The 17,061-nt window shown below is 49.7% G+C and overlaps 1 protein-coding gene across 2 annotated transcripts; it reads left to right on the top strand.

Annotated features, from left to right (window-relative positions):
* Positions 1-1,095: 1,095 nt before the first annotated feature.
* Positions 1,096-10,293, top strand: NR4A2 (nuclear receptor subfamily 4 group A member 2; the record flags this gene model as incomplete). 2 transcript variants are annotated; one of them, XM_083359344.1, is made up of 8 exons in its annotated part: positions 1,096-1,213; positions 2,973-3,094; positions 3,708-4,714; positions 6,290-6,419; positions 7,103-7,266; positions 8,320-8,522; positions 8,817-8,995; positions 10,037-10,293. In XM_083359344.1, the coding sequence occupies 6 exons, from the start codon at positions 3,710-3,712 to the stop codon at positions 10,291-10,293; spliced, it is 1,938 nt and encodes a 645-aa protein (XP_083215470.1). The 2 variants fall into 2 exon arrangements, with proteins under 2 accessions (XP_083215470.1, XP_083215469.1); XM_083359343.1 differs by lacking the exons at positions 1,096-1,213; positions 2,973-3,094 and having other exon boundaries at positions 3,677-4,714.
* Between the last annotated feature and the right edge of the window lie 6,768 nt (positions 10,294-17,061).

Here is a 17,061-nt window from a genome sequence, read left to right as displayed (position 1 = left end):
CCTACTCAACTGCAGAAACGGGATTGTATACAGTTTGGTTGTATGCCTATAAGGTGACAAAATACTAACGTTTTGAATCTAATTTACATATTGTATTGGTCCTGCGCGCGCGCGCACACACACATACACACACTTCCCCCCTCTCCAATAGCTTTCGTGGGCGGTTTTTTTTTTTAAGCAGTTGCAGAGCAACGGAGGGAGAGGGGGGAGGCGAGAGAAGTATGCTTCGGGACGTAAATCGGGCTGGGAACGATTGCGCAACTTGTTGAATGCGTTGTCTCTGCTTTAAAAGGATGGACTGGGTGCGTCAATACATTCCTGCCTTTCTACCTGTAAAATGCCTTCTGCAGAGAACGCCGAGATAAGGTGGTACTTGGGAGGGACGGGTAAAAAGTCGCAGTTCTAGACAGATTAAAGATAGGTGGACATCCCGCGTAAGTTGCCAGGGACTATTGTAAGCGAACGTACCTGGAAAACGCACGCCTGTTCCGCGTGAGGAGAAAGTATAACGTGGGAAAAAGATACTCGGGGCCGTGAGAGGGAGGCAGAGCGCGCGATGGATTGACAGCGCCTAGAGATTCTTGGACCAATTTATGACAACAGGGGGGCGGGGTGAGAAAGGGAGTATCCAGTCTTTGTTTACAGTTTCGGATCTCCGGGTGCATCAGCCCAGATTAGGGAGAGGAGGAAAAAAAAAAGGATCGAGGGTCTGTCCCTAATTTGGCAAAAGCTGCGCCAAGGTGAAGGCAGGCAGTGAGAGCCGTTTCCCACCTTAAAAGCGCCACTCTTGGTGATGTCACGTCGGAAATTTACCAAAGCAAGATCTAGCCAACTGTACCGAGAGATCCAGCCCCTTGACTGGCTGATTGGGCAGGCGGCACTGACGTGCACTGACGCTTTGAGTCTTGAGGGGCATTTGGCTGTGCAATACGGAGCCCACATAAACAAAGGCACATTGGAGGGAAGGGCCAGTCGGTCCTGCTTGCTCGCCCCGCGCTTCGCTCGTACTGTACTTCCCTAAGGAGCGAAAGGAAGAGAGCCTGTCCGAGCGCTGGCAGTGAAGGCGAAAGGAAAGCGAGAGCGAAGCGATTGGCGGCGAGAAGCGCCTCTCCGCTTCCTTCCTTCGCCCGCCCGCCCGCCCGGCCGCCCTGGGAATCCGAACTGCCAACAGTTGAATGAATGAATGAATAAATGAATGAACGCCGCCTAACAAGTAAGTGGATCGCGCCGCTGACTGGGACAGAGAATATTTTCTGTCTTTTGGTTGGATGATGCAACATATTTTTCCCCCCCTTTAGGCAAAGAAAAGTAGCCCGGAGATGGGGTGACATGGGTGGGATGAGTCGGGGGGGGGGATTGGGGCCGGGGAAGATCGCGGTTGCCTGATACAAAATATTAACCCCACCCACCCCCGCCCCGCGCAAGCTTATCCAAAATGTACCTCTTTAAAAGGGCCTCCTCGCCTGTCGGCCTTCAGATCCGGAGACCTTCTCACAGCCCACCTCACAACTTCCATCTCCCAAAGTGTGGATTTACGGAGAGAAAGCCGGAAGAGGAAACTTTGAGAGCAGCCCCTGCGCTTGGCTTTCGGGCTCAGGGCCGCGGCATTCCACCCTGCGGAGGAGGTCCGAGGAGGGACTTCAATCGCAAGGGGAAAAAAAAAAGTTGTTGGGCGGATCTGGGTTACTTGGGAACACTTTGATCTCCGTCAGCGGCAAGGCTTAGCGCAGGGAGGACCGTCGCTCGGTCCTGGAACACTACGCTGCCTTTCAGGTTGATTGCCGCCGGAGGTGGGGAATACTGTAATAAATTAGTCTAGAGAACGCCGCCCGATAGCGGGGCCGGCCGGCCTTCTTGCCTGATGTAGGTGGGAGGCAAGAAAGAAGGGAAACGCTCCCAGCCCTAGTTGGAACGGCCAGCAGGTTGTACAGAGAGAGGGACTGTTGGCTTTGAACGGAGTTTGAATTAAGGGCGCAAGACTTCGGAGCAGAAGCAGTGAGGAGTCGCCGAGACTTGAGCAGTCCAAGAATGAAAAACTTTCCAGGTTTTGCTACTTTTACGCACGAGAAGCTATTCTTGGGGGGGGGGGCGCGATATCGGAGGGATGCAATCATTGGAAAAGCCCCCGGAAAAAAACGATTTGCGTCAGTTCCGAAGGGGATCCGGAAAAGATGGCAGAGGTATTTCCCTTCTCCCGTTTAATTCCGCTGCCTTACTTTGCCACGGGCATCCTTCGGACCCTCCGGCTCTCCCGCGCGCAGCTCGGCGGCTCTTGCTTGCTGGCTTCTTTGGCCTTTAATTGCCTTCGCCTTTGTGCGCGCGCGTGCGAGCAAGCGAGCGGCTGCGTGCTCTAATTAAATGCCGTTTCTGCCACTCTGCCCCTTTTGAAGACTTGGAAGCCGAAGAGTGGCGGAATGTCGAGGGGAGACGAGAGCGTGGGCCCCTCTTTTCTCCTCCTCCTCCTCCCCACGTCGCGCTTCTCATTCTTAACCTCACGCCACTGACACCCAGCTCGCCATGCATGGAGAGAAGTTAGCCCAATGGGATTGCAAACGCGCGTCTTGAAGCTTGCGGGAGCTGTCGAGTGTTAAAGAGTTTGCGTGAGCGCGCCGATGCGTGTGGGCAAGCTATTAGGGAGCAGGGTGGTGGTGGAAAGAACTTGAATGCCTGAATACTTTTGTTGCACAATGAGGGAATCAAATAGCGCAACGAGAACAAGAAAGGCCCTTCAGGCAAAGGGTTTTCTTTCCCACCCAGCGGAGGATAAGCTCTTTGCCTATAGCGGCTTATGGGACACCGTATACCCAGCTCTCCTAGTCACCTCTGGGCCTGACAGAAGCCCAGCTGGTGACACAAGGAATTTTGTGGCGCCCGCTAGTTCTCGTTGACACACACACACACACACACACGGTCCAAGTGAGGCTGAAAGAGTAACGTCGTCTCCCTCTCCGCATCTTGCCCGTCTTTTTCAGGGAGCAACCGGACAGACTGGAGCCATCAACGCCTCGTTCAAGTCTTGGCAACTTGTCTCTCCATTGACTTCCGACGCTGTCTGCCTTCAATTCTCCCGAAAACGCCACTCACGCGGCTGAAGGTGGGTGACGCGGATTGACCCTTTCCTCACCCCACTCCCCCCACCCCACCCCACCCCCAACCCGCCAACCAGGAAGTCAAATTCTCACAGACCCGGAGAAAGCGGGCCTCTGCCTTTAGCAGGAGTTGGGCTCGCGGAATTCGGGAGAGAAAGGCGGATCGCGTACCTGTGCGTGCAGGTGGAGAGGAGAGGGCGTGCTGGGCTCCACTCTAGATAGCTCTAGCGCGGGCAGCTCTGCACCCCACCTAGCCTCCCTTGTACTTAGCAGCGGGGGCATTACTTTCTACTTAGAGGACACCCCCGTCTCCTCCCCCACCGACGCTTAGCGGAGTCCTTACTGCCCCCTCTCTCCACTCTCTCTATAGCCAGCCCTTCTGCGCTACCTGCTTGCCCATTTCCTCACCTCCCTTCGGTTCGCGTTTTGCCTCCCTTTCTGCCCCCGCTTGTCCTGCCCTCTCCTCTCTCGCCTGCCCGTCCCATTCCCTGGCACCTTCCTCTCCTCCTGGCTTGGCCTCTTGGTGGGGAGGGCGGGCGGGCGGGCGGGGGCCGAGGAATGGGATTGTTGCCCAGGAAAGCTGAGCCATGCTCTTGTTGTGCCGTGTTTCGTTTGCAGCCATGCCCTGCGTCCAGGCTCAGTACGGGTCCTCGCCGCAAGGAGCCAGCCCGGCCACGCAGAGCTACTCGTACCACCACTCGGCGGCTGCCGGGGAGTACAGCTCGGACTTCTTAACGCCCGAGTTTGTCAAGTTTAGCATGGACCTGACCAACACTGAAATCACTGCAACCACTTCTCTCCCCAGCTTCAGTACCTTTATGGACAACTACGGCGCCGCCGCCGCCGCCGCTGCGGGTTACGACGTCAAGCCGCCCTGCCTGTACCAAATGCCGTCGCAGCCCCCGCCGCCCCCGCCGCCGGCGCCCTCCATCAAGGTCGAGGAGCTGCCCCTGCACGGCCACGGCTACCCGCCGCCGCCGCAGCCCCCCGCTGCCGGCGGGCCCCAGGCGCCTGATGAGCTGGCCGTCTACTACAAACCCTGCGCCTCGCCGCCCACCCCGGCCGCTGGTTTCGCGCCGGGCCAGAGCGTTTGGGACGAGGCCGGGCCGCTGCACGGCTTCCATCACCACCACCATCACCACCACCAGGCTTACGGTGGGGCGGCAGGAGGAGCGGCTGGCGGTGGCGGCGGCAGCGGCGTGCATAAGGCAGCCCCGACGGCGGTGCCGCGTCTCTCGCTTTTCTCCTTCAAGCAATCGCCGCCCGGCATGCCGGTGGGCAGCTGCCAGATGCGCTTTGATGGGCCCCTGCATGCCCTACCGCTCAATGCTGAGCCCTCGGGCCACGGGCCTGGCGCCCACCACCACCACCACCACCACCATCACCACCACGACGGGCAGCCCTTCGCTCTGCCCAACCCTATCCGCAAGCAGGCCAGTGCCGCCGCCGTCGGGTTCCCCGGACTGCAGATCGGGCACGCCTCCCAGCTCCTGGATGCCCAGGTGCCTTCGCCACCTTCACGGGGCTCACCCTCCAACGAGGGGCTGTGCGCCGTCTGCGGAGACAACGCGGCCTGCCAGCACTACGGCGTGCGCACCTGCGAGGGCTGCAAGGGCTTCTTTAAGGTGAGCTGCTGCTCATGGTGCCTCTTGGGGAGGCGGGGGGGGGGGGAAGAGTTCGTGTCTGCCTGTCTCCCAGATGCCAACTGCTTCGCTGTGCAGCTGATCTCCCATCCCTCCATCCGTCTCCTGAACTGCATCCCTTTACCCCTCGTTTAACGACCACCTTCAATTTCCTGCCTCTGCTGAGTAGAAACTAACTCACTTTAGACTGCAGCTGCCCTCAGTCTTGAAAAGAAGTGGACGCCCAGATTTCAAAGTTATATTTGGGGATCTAGTCTTAGCCCCCTCCCTGTCTCCAGATGTAGCTGAGTTCAGAAAGATAAAGGCGCCTTATAGCTCAAAATCCACACTTACCGGGTTTTTAGTTCATAGGGAAAGGGAAAAAAGCTCAAGATGAGAGAAGCCAGTGGGGTTTTCGTATTATTAAATGGCATATATTTTCCCCCTCTATTCCCTACCCGTCTTTTAGGCTGTTGCCATCTAATCCCTGAAATAGTACCGAGGTACTTGAGCCAAATCTACCTACACTAGATGGGAATACGCAGCTCACCAAAGGGAAAACAAAAGTCAGTTTTATTGTCCTGGCACAGATTTGAGGCCTAGATATTCTTGCTTTATTAAGAATAACATTTCTTGTCCCCCAATGATGCAGCCCCTTCGTTTTACCACGTTCTCCCTGCCCGACATATTGATGGAGATAGTGCAGCAGAAGAGGAACTGGCTGCTTTAAGGGATAAATTCCTCTGCATCCTTTTCCAAGCCCCGGAGCGGAGTGGGGTGGGGGGCGGGGGGGGCGGTTAGAAAGAACGTTTGAAGGAATTAGGAATTGCTTTTATTTAACCTGAGCTTTGAAGCTCGGAAAAGAAAGTGCCACAATGTCCCGATTCTCTTTCTTTTCCTTTCTTCGTCATACCCAACCCACGATCCGGGAGGCTTTTAAAAGGCGCTGATTTATACTTAGGCCTATTCCCTAAACTATAATCTACAAAAACGGTCTGCAATAGAGAACGAGTTGTTGGAGTGTTCAACGCCTGCTGCCCTTTCCTGATCTCCCCACCTTTCTCCCCCATCAGTTCCAGTTCCACCTGGGAGGTGGGGGGGGGCTTGTCCTGTCTGTGTAGGAGCTGAGCTGCGCGAGGGGACCCTTTTGCAATTCATTTGCCTTAGGACTGACTAGAACAGAGAACCCCGCCTCGGCTAACAAAGTAGAGTAGACCCGCAATCTCGATGGTTGAATTAAACCCCGTTTCTCCCTACCCCGTAACTTCCTAATTGAATAACCGCGTCCTTCAAAAGAAAAGGAATAATGAAAAAAAAAACCACTTATAGAAATGCTTCGGATTCGTGTTGACCGAACGGCTCGTTCAGTCGTTTATGGGCAGGCTCGCCGGACGCTGCTCGGCGCCCCAATTTTTTTTTTTTTTTTTTGCTAGAGGACCTGGAAAAAGGGGAGACCGCTGGAGCGAGAGAGGAAGAAGGAGGGATCTTCTCAGCCCCCGAAGTGCCTTTAAACTCGGGGGCTCCTCTCCTCTCCGCTCCTCACCTTTCCTTCCCCCCCTCCCTCCCCTGTCTCTGCAGCGCACCGTCCAGAAAAACGCCAAATACGTTTGCTTAGCGAATAAGAACTGCCCCGTGGACAAACGCCGTCGGAACCGGTGCCAGTACTGCCGCTTTCAGAAGTGCCTTGCTGTCGGCATGGTCAAAGAAGGTAGAGCCTGCCGTGGGCGGGAGCCAGGGGTGGCCAACGAGCACGGGCGGAGCAGCAGCCTTCCCCAGTCGCCAGGAGAGGAGGCGCGGCGGAGTTCCAGCTGAGCTCCCGCACCCGGCTTTTTTCTTCTGACCCTTGGGCGGCCCTGGGCTCTCCCCACCCCACCCCCCACCCCTCCCCATGCTCCTTCGGACTCATAAACCCCCGGGGTAGTGGCAGGAAGGCCTGTGCACATTCGGACTAGACCTAAGATCATCTTTCCCTGCCTGGGACAAAGCGCTTGCCGGGCGTTCTTAGTTTTAACCTAAAGGGATTCCAGAAACAGGGCATAATTGGGCTTATGTGAAGGAATGCCGGGAGGGTTTGCTCTCCTACGTGTTTTTTCTATAAATAAAAAAAAAGTCAGCCTAGCTGTTTTGGAGCCCAAACCTCCTGGAAACTGAGCGTTGGAGCAAGGAAGCCTGGAAAAATACTACAATGCCAGCAGCCCCGATTTCTCCTCGGGAACTTTTTCTCTGGGCAGCCGCGAGGTTTTGGGCCCAGGAGAAAAAAACAACAACAGGACATTAGATGGGGCTGGGGGCTCAGATTGTATTTTCGTCTTCTTCTCCTCCTCCTCCTCCTCTGCCTGGCCGGGGGACCTGAGGCGTGTTCTCTGAGTGGAGGCATCTTGTCTTTTTCAGTCGTTCGCACAGACAGTTTAAAAGGCCGAAGGGGTCGTTTGCCCTCGAAACCGAAGAGCCCCCAGGAGCCTTCTCCCCCTTCGCCCCCGGTGAGTCTGATCAGTGCCCTGGTGAGAGCTCATGTCGACTCCAACCCGGCTATGACCAGCCTGGACTATTCCAGGGTAAGCTGGAGACAATATTTGCCTATGGGTCCCCCTCCCAGGCCACCAAATGAAATCTGCCTAGCCCCCAGTAAGGTCACCCTCTTTTCCACCCCCCCTACTTGATGCCACTGCGCAGACACCTCCCAGGTGTTGGTGTCCCAGAGGGCTTGGAGGTACCTGGGCAAAGAATTGGTGTCTCTGTGTATGCATGTGTGCCTGGGGAAGGGGAACTTCGAGCAGATGCAGATTGCATCTCTCTACACACTTCCTTCGGACTGTGGGCTGGCTACTTTTGCAAGTGGTGTTTACTACTAGTTAAATGTATGTGGAATTGTTTTGTTCCACATTAGAAGTCATCTCCCCCATTTCCCCCTGTCAGTAACGGGAGCAATGCTTTAGTTTGAAAAGGAGGTGTTCCCATTCAGACCTGCTTGGGAAATGAAAGCCATTAAGAAAGATTAAACTCAGGGCAGGACATTCCCAAAGGAGATGACCCCGCCCCCCCAGCACCTGCCTTTTGGAAACTAACCTTCAGCTCCTTACTCCAGGAAGTTGGTTTGTTTTTCTCTTCTGCCTTATGGGACCCATGGGATGAATTAATTGAAGAGAGAAAGTCGCCTCTTTTTCAAGGTGTGGTTAGTTGCTCCCTTTTCTCGCAGTAGAACCACATGTGAATATACATTTTTGAGTACATAAGAAATGAAGTGTGATAGAGAGCCACAGGCCTTTGTGCTGAATGCATTTTACAAGTTTGTACTGTGGGTATAGACCCTGTAATTTTTGCTTCAGGATGTCTTTCCAGAGTGTTTAAAGTTGACCCTTCCTCCTGGCCACAGCTATTTCCCCTCCTAACACCACCCCCTAATTTAATTAATTGCCATGGGACATCTAATTTCTTCACTGGCCAGAGCGAGGTTTAATTGTTATAAAAACTTGGCTCCCCTCCTCGAGATGGGGTTAGCAATTTCACGGGCTATAGATTTCGGAGAGCCTCATTAAATTGCTGGGGTCTTTCTCTTATTTCCCTTCCCTTTTCTTCTCTCTCCCATCTTCCTCGCAATGGAATCCCAGTTCCAGGCAAACCCAGATTATCAGATGAGCGGTGATGACACGCAGCACATCCAGCAGTTTTATGATCTCTTAACCGGTTCCATGGATATTATCCGGGGCTGGGCAGAAAAGATCCCTGGCTTCACTGACCTTCCCAAACAAGACCAAGATCTGCTGTTTGAGTCTGCCTTCCTGGAACTTTTCGTCCTGCGGTTAGCCTATCGGTAAGTAGGAAGTGCTCTCTCCAAGTTGAAGGTCATCTGCAAGCCTATACTGGGATGTGCAGGCGTGTGGAATACATGTGTACATACATGCACACCCAGACACATCTCTTGTGTTCCCTATGATGAGGAAAACTGCGCCCCGTTCAAGGTCCGCTGAGCTGCGTTTTTATTAACTCCTCAGTAATTAGGTCCCTCTTAAGCCTTCCATTTATTGCTTGGCGAATAATTAGTTGTTTGCCTTTCTCTATTCCCCCCCTCCCCTTTTTTGGTCACCCTCTAAACCCCCCCCCCCAGGTCAAACCCTGTGGAAGGGAAGCTCATCTTTTGTAATGGTGTGGTCCTGCACCGGCTGCAATGTGTCCGTGGATTCGGGGAATGGATCGACTCCATTGTGGAGTTTTCTTCCAGCCTGCAGAATATGAACATTGATATCTCTGCCTTCTCCTGCATCGCTGCCCTAGCCATGGTGACAGGTGAGACCCAGTTTCTGGCTCTTCCTCTTCCTCTTTGTTCTGATCACCCCTAGGTGTTTTATTTCAGATTAACTCATCTGGAATAAGTAACCAGTTTCTCCATCTTAGTGATGAATATAGATTATTTTTTAAAGGAACTTTTGTCTTTCTGGCAAGCTGAAAATCTCTGCCTCATGCCCTGTTCCAACTGTCTGGGCAGATGAGAATTCTTAGCTAGAAAATATCCACATTCTTCCAATATAGAGTTAAAATCCACAATAGCCACATTATTTCCCCTTATTTCATTTTACAAGTTCTATATTGCATATTGGGATTTCTCACTTCTTTTCCCATAAACTTCTGGCTTTTATTTTGGATTACGTAAACCTATTCCTTTAACCTTCCTGGGCTCCTATTTAAAGTAAACTAGAGTTTATCATTATGTCCCAGATGAATATGAAGTAATCCAGAGTAATTGCCCTTTTTATACAATCACCATTAGGCAATGGGGAATAGAATCCACAAATCAGGATATATGCATGAAGACATGTTTATGTTCACATGACACACTGAATCACAAAGTAGCCAATCATATTTTATATTAACATGGTGCACATCCAACCCCTGTGATTAACTTAAGGTTCAGCGTGCCTGCCAATCCAGAGTATTGAGTTAATTGATCAAGCCATGGAGGTGCTGTATGAACAGAGGCTTTAAGAGAGAAACTTTACATTTGAATGACTATAATACAGATATTTCTATGGCACCATGGAAGTTCAAGAGTACTGACTCAAATGGAGGAGTCGCAATCTGACACAGCTGCAATTTCACAATGCTGTCTGAGTTGTAGCTACATCAAAGAAAGCCCCCTGGGTTCCGAAACTTCACTTTATCCCAAACGGTGTTGTTTAGCGTTGGAACTTTAAGGAGTAAGGGGTAGTTAAAGCAGCAATGCATAATTTGCAGTCTCCTAACAAGGCCTGTTCAAGTGCCCCTCCCTCACCCACCCCCTTAGATTTGTCCAGAGCTGGGTCTAAATCAGCACCTTCTTGTCCTTTGCAGAGAGGCACGGCCTGAAGGAGCCCAAACGGGTGGAAGAACTGCAGAACAAGATTGTCAATTGCCTCAAGGATCACGTGACTTTCAACAACGGCGGCCTGAACCGGCCAAATTATTTGTCCAAACTCCTGGGCAAGCTCCCGGAACTTCGCACGCTCTGCACGCAAGGCCTGCAGCGTATTTTCTACCTGAAATTGGAAGATTTGGTGCCGCCACCAGCAATAATTGACAAACTTTTCTTGGACACTTTACCTTTTTAAAAACAAAAACAGACAGAGGGAGAGAGAAAGTGTAAAGTGTGTGTGTGTGTGTGTGGGGGAATCTAGAAAGAAAGACAATGCTGCTGTGCTCTCAGAGTGAAGAACTTTCAAAGCCTCGAAGTGGGGGGGGGGAAATGCAAGCAAGCAACGAGGTCGAAGTCCCAGGAGAAAAGCGAGAGCCCCCCCCCCTCCCGATAAGGAAGGAGCACCTCCGGCTGTCGCATGCTCCCGTCCTTCCAAACTGTGGCTTAGCCTGTCCTGCAGAACAGTGACTGAAAACTGGGGGCTGTGGCCATGCTGAATTCCGTTCCTTGGACTACACACAGATTCCCATGGTACAAGCTTTTTATTCTTGCCTAAACAAACAAACAAACAAGCAAAAAAACAAAAGTCTCTTTCGCTCCCATCCACTCCCTTTTCCCCAAAGCAAAATGACACACACAGATTAAAAAAAAAAAGTTCATTACTATGATTGTGAGGGTGGCTGTGACCAAGGACTATAATATAGGAAGCTGAGTGTTGCTCAGGCTTTAGCTGCTGCTGCTGATGATGATGACAAGATTATTAAGATGACCCACTCAGTCTCCCCCCCCCTTTTCTTAAGACCTTTAAAGTGTTTTCTGCTGTAAAGGGAAAGCTGTAATATATAGAAGATGAAATGAAGGGTGGGGGAGGGAGAGGGTGCGGCATGAATCGACAGAAGGCAAAGGATTGTACACTTATCAGATGCAATTTGGCTTTTTCTTTCTAAAAACAAAGCAAAACTATTCTGTGCCTATTTATGAATAAGCTATTCAAACCATTATAGAATTAGAAAAAGAGACTAAATCAAAGGAATTTGAACAAAAAGATTTGATTATTATTTAAGACTTAAATCAAAAGAAAGTCTGATGATTCTAGGAAGACAATGTTATTATAGGCACTTGCTATTTCAGTAATGTCTATATTCTATAAATAGTTATTTCAGACACTATGTAGTCTGCTAGATTTTATAAAGATTGGTAGTTCTCTAAGAAGCTTCAAATGTTTTTTTCTCTCAGTTGTAAAATAGGTGGGCACAGGTGTTACACAAATCCAACAGACTCCCCACCCACATCCATTTCTGGAAAAATCTTCCGAAAGGGACCCATATTCCCGTGTTTGTAAACACCGTTTGGCATTCCTTGTTTGTAAGTGTCGTATGTATTGTTGATGCTGATTAAAAGAAAAGAGTTTATATCTTGATCATTTTGTTGTCTGAGGAGAAACCAGTCTTGCATGCACAAGCTTTTTTGACTATTTCCAGAGTGTTTATCTCATATATAGATCTCCCTGGAAATTATTGAGCACTTTGTCTTTTTATTTCAAGTTTCTTTTGTTGAGGGAGGGAGTTGTTTTTTTAAATGCCTAAAATTGTTAATATATTATTTTACGTATCAATACAATGTTTTTTAATGCCATATTCTGTAGTATATCTATTTTTCTTTGTATATTTCCAGTATGGCATATTTTACAATCACTGCCTCTTCCCTTTCCTCTCTCCCGCTCTACCCACCCCACAATTTCTCCATGTGGTGTATATGACAGTTAGAAGCTGACACTTTCTCCCTAAACTCTTTCTTGGAGAAAGATAATTTTAATGTTTACAGCAAATAAATCCATGTCAACGAACAGAATCCCGTCTTTTTTCTCTTTAGGAAAAAAAAGTCCCAGAAGCCTCCCATGATAGATAATTACTTGGATGATGATGATGATGATTCATAGCACTGAAACAGCAGGTTAAAGAAATGCTATTTGTATGATGGCTTATCTGATCTGAGAAAAGGAATTTGCTGTTTTAAGAGGCAAAGGAGGCAAAGCTAAGATGTATAGTTTAGTTTCTTTTTCTAACTTCAATAACAAGTAGAGTTTGTTGTTTCTACCATTTTAGCCATCCTTTGAAACCTCTGAGAACCTGTTAAATACAGAATATTTGCCTTATCTGGCTCTAAAAAAATTAAATACACCCTATTTAGAGCAATGTATTCTAGAAGAATTAGCTTTTTGAGTAATCTCTGCATCAGTCTCTGATTCTGAATGAGTTTAGAGTAGGCAAGTTGTAGCAAAAAAAGAAATGGGGTAGAAACATGGGGTAGAAAATGGGGTATAAGTTAAGATATTTGGAACTGGAACACTCATGTCCATTGCTGAAATTTAAGTAGGCTAAACTGGATGAAATTGATTTTAATGGGCAGTGTTGCATGCGTGTGGATGCCATAAACCTGTGGTACGTTTAGTGGAAAGCAAGTTCCATAAAATTTAAAGAATGTGAGGATCTGCTAACTGCAAAAGGCTGTAGCCTTACTTTATTTACAATGAAAGGCTAGTGGTACAACCCAAACATTCCTGTTGAATTCACAGGGTTCTTTCCAGAGAAGCATGTGGTTACATTCCTAAATCGTTTACTTATGTTAATATAATTTGAATTCAGTGTGATTTCTACAGAATAGGAAGAATTAGGATTGGGCTGTTAAGCTTTAGACAGGAAAGTAATTTCTGTACTTCATCTGGAAGAAAACTGGTTTATTTCAATGGAATTTTTTGCAGACTAGGTACATTTAGGTTTGGGCTGATGGAAATCCATGGAGTCTTGAACCTACCCAAATAAGGTTTAGGAAGTGGAAATGTGTATCTTATTATACTTGAATACAATACCTTTATTTCTTTTTAAACAATTTATAGATTCTATTAGCATTGTGTGTGTGTGTGTATACACACACACACACACATATACACACACACACACACACACACATATATATATATATATATATATATATATATATATATATATATATATATATATATATATATATATATATATATATATATACATACATATGTATACATATATACACACACATATATATACATATATACACACACACACACACACACACACACACACACACACAGAGTAGTGCATAAACAAGGAAATGTTATCTTTGGATATCTCTCCTGTTTATTAAACTTCAAACTCACTTTATCTCAAACCAAAATATATAGCCTAGTGTGGGACACAGCTAAGAAACTTGATGGGAGGATCCCTGTTTTAGATACAAACACATTTACGAGAAGCCTTTTTTAAAAAAATATATATATATAATTAATATATTCTCGGGTGTGTGTGTGTGGGAGCAAGCCAAGATCCCCATTTTTTTAATTTAGGAGAGAATTTCTCATATACCCAATTATTTTGCTGTGTCTGTTTTGAAGTAGTGGCTAGTTTTACGTGTCCCCCCCCCCTTTCTCCTAAGCTTACCAGCATCAAGCGGTTGGGGAAAGCGGGTGTGTGTGTGTGTGTGAAGGGGCAGCTAAAACGAGACACCTGCTCGTTGGAGTCAAGGAAAGATGGCAGGTTCACACAAGATAAATAATGATAATAATAACCGTAACTATAACAATTCTTGTCCAAAGAAGGAATCTATCGGATCCCTAGCCCTAGATTGATGCATTGCACGCAGGACGCAGGTCGGGAGAAAGCTGGATTTCCAGGGAAGGGTGCTTTAGGTTGCCCAGCTGGCGCGAGCCTGCCCGGCCGTGCGCCCTGGGGAGTTGATCGGGGCTTATTCTTGAGAAAGGGGGAGAAGGAGCGCGCGGCCTGCCACGCTCGAGCGGTCCTCCGAGTCAGCGCTCTTCCATCTTCTTTCCAGAGTGGCTCTTTCGGAGGCCCTGACGGACTGTCGCGAAGGTGAGGCCTCTTTTTCCCGGCTTAACTTGAGCTCAGAAACTGTGCGGGGCTAGGAGACGGCCACCTTTAGGGTTGGCAGCAGGACCGGAGGCTAATTCAGTCTTGGGGAGAAATCATACTTTTTGCAACATTCCCCAGGGAGTTCCTTCCCTCCCCCCCCCGGTCGAGCCCACAGCCGGAGCTTCTGGCTCGCACGTGCAATTCGTCTTTCGGACAGTCACGGTTTTGTTTTATCTTTTTTTTTTGAGGCAATGTTAATTGGACAAGTTGTAAGAAAGGGTAGCGAGGGGTGGGGGTGGGGTCTAAGGTCTCTTCGGAGACCCTTAGACTGAGAAAGGAGAAATCTCTTCAGGCAGAAGCCTGAGGGAATTCAGAGGACGAGCCTCGCGGCGGTGAAAATTTCCCGCCGAAAAGTAGCGATTCCCTTCAGAGAAAGCGGCCAGCCTAGGCAGCAAAACGCCGCGCTCTCTTTTTCTCCCCGCCCATTTGCAGGCAGGAGGGCTCAGGCTCAGGGCTGCTTCAGGCAGAACGGACGCCACCCCTCCATGCCCTTCCGCCAGCCTAGCCCAGCTGTTATAACGGAGTGGAAAGGGGAGATTGCCCCCCCCCCGTTTTCTCGAGGCGTTTAGTTTGTGTGTGTGTATGTGTGTGTGTGTGTGTGTGAATTCCAGCGACGCCTCGCTGATAATTGTGGGGAGGGAGCGAGCGAGCGGTGGCTCTGCTGGATGGGCGACTGCGGGGCGCGCCGCAGAGAAAGCGTGCAATGGAATGTGCGTTCCTGCGCGGGTGAATTTTCTAGGAATTTAGCGAAGATGTTGGTTTATTATCTGGCACGGGGGGGGGGAAAGTTACGTGTTTAACCAGAAATAAAGCCAAGTGCCCCTCTCCAGTGACAGAATTAAGGAGAGGTTTGGGGGACGAGCAGAGAGGCGGCTTTGCCTCAGTCGCCCCGCCATTGGGGCGCTTCCCGCCTGCCTCCGCCAGCTCTCGGAGCGCTTCGGTCTCGGAAGGCTTTCCCGTGCCGCCTCTCGAGGGGGAAGCCGCTGCCGAGTGAATAATTCCCTTTGTACCTCGGCTGGCTTGTTTTGTCTCGGGTCGGCCTGAAGCTGGGGGCGCAGCGAGGGGCTCTGCTTGTGTTTATGGAAGGGATTGAAGGACGCGTTTGAGCGCCAGACTCTCTCAGCGCCTTGGAAATGAATGGGCCGTTCCCGCCGTCGCGGGCGTCTCTGCTAGCGCCTTCTGCCCGCCTTGAGCGAAGGGGCGGTTGGGGAAGTGGCGGGGCACGGGAGGTGGAGGCTGTTGTTCAGCGGCTGCAAGAGTCCCACGGAGGCCTCGGTAGATGTCGAAACAGCCTTGAATGGACGTAACCCCTGGGGAAAGCCACTCCCGGAGAGAGAATAGGTCCATGAATTCGAATGATGAGGTGCCTTGGGAAACGTGGCCGGGTCGACGCCCGATAACTTGAATGCGATTTAGCTTGGGGGGAAGGAAACGGTCTCTTGAACTTGAGCAAGAATATTTGGGGAGAAGGTGACTGGAGTGACCTGTAGCTGGCGCATCGCTGATTATCTCGGGTGTATCTCGGTAGGAGAGAAAGCGACGTGCTGTGGTCAGTTCCTTCCAGGGTCACTTTCCCTTGGCTATCACCCCCCCCCCCGCACCCTCCCAAGGAAGTTCCTGTTGACGGCAAGGAGTGAAAGGAGGTTGGGGGAACTTTGTTCCTTTTTGAGGGATGTCCAGTTTTGCAACTGGCAGCCTAGGTTGCCCTACCTGTTGCGCTACTTTAGCGTTGCCCAACCCTTCTTTGCAGCTCCCCAAGCGTTGACTCTCCACCCCCTGCGAACCTGTAGGTAGACTCGTCCCAGCCCAAGTGGGCTGATCGGCAGGATGGAGCGGCCATCCCTTGCAAGACGCTGGGCCGGACCTAACGCCCTCCGCCTCTTGCTTCCACCGTGAAGAAAGACACGCCCCGGGGATTCTGCGAAGGGACCGGGCGCATCTTCAATATTATGAACCCGTAGGCTAGGTCCGTTTCTCCCACTTGCCTCCTTAGTCTTAAAAAAAAATTCAATACTGAGGCATTAAGGGGCTTGAGGTGGCCGGAGTGCAAAATGCTATTCGACGTCAGGTTTTTTTACTGATTTGAAAATTATTTCAACCCGCGAAATCCTGGGCCGATTTCTACCTCCTCCGTGGATCTTCTCTACCTGCCGCAATCCGTGGATAGCACCTGTTCTACATTTTGTAGGCTGAGCCCATCCGTTGCTCTATGTGCCTTCTTTCGTGAGGGTTATCCCTATTCCCACTGGGGAATTCAGCTTGATTGCGTGTTATGAAGGCTGCAATCCTGTGTCCATTTTAACTCGGCTGTATGCTTCTGTTGAATTCAGTGGGTTTGATTTCGGGAGTGATAGTGGTAATTCACAGGTTTGTAGTGTAAACTAATCAGTGTCAGTGCTTTTCTGAATATCTGGTCAAATTTGAATCGTCTGATTTCACTGGCAAATATTCTCAGATAAAGGCGGATAGTCCTGCAACCTGAAAACCGACCATTTCAGCTGCAAGGACACCCCAAACGTTGCCACTCTCGACAGATTTTTCCTCATCCGTGATTCATCTTTCCATCTATTCTAGGCAGGCAGGTACCCCCTTTCCCTCCTCGCCCCCTGCTTCCTACTTGGTATATCGACCTAAAATCTTGAGGCTACGTTTGTCCTAGCTGCTGAAATCAGGAATAAAATATATTGATAATAATTTGCATCAGCGTTCCTTCGCATTATTTTATTATTTCGCAAATCACCAGGCTACTGCAAGAGCGCAAGGCAGCGATTTCCAGAAGATGCTCCTCAATGAATTTGAAAACCGCTAAATTGAAAGCCCAATCTGCAAACTCCAAGCCTTTCAGAGTTCATGTGGAAGATATTTATTTGCAAGCCAAACTCAACAACTCGAAGCTCTTCATCAGTCCAGACAGAGCTATCCCATTTTTTTAAACAGAAGAAGAAATCCTAATATCGTATTACTAATTGAAAGATAAAACTAGTTCAGTTGCCGGCATC

This window comes from Vipera ursinii (assembly GCF_947247035.1).
Source record: "Vipera ursinii genome assembly, chromosome: 1".
Classification (NCBI taxonomy): domain Eukaryota; kingdom Metazoa; phylum Chordata; class Lepidosauria; order Squamata; family Viperidae; genus Vipera; species Vipera ursinii.
The sequence above is the reverse complement of the archived record's forward strand: the minus strand, read 5'-3'. Positions and strand labels throughout refer to the sequence as shown.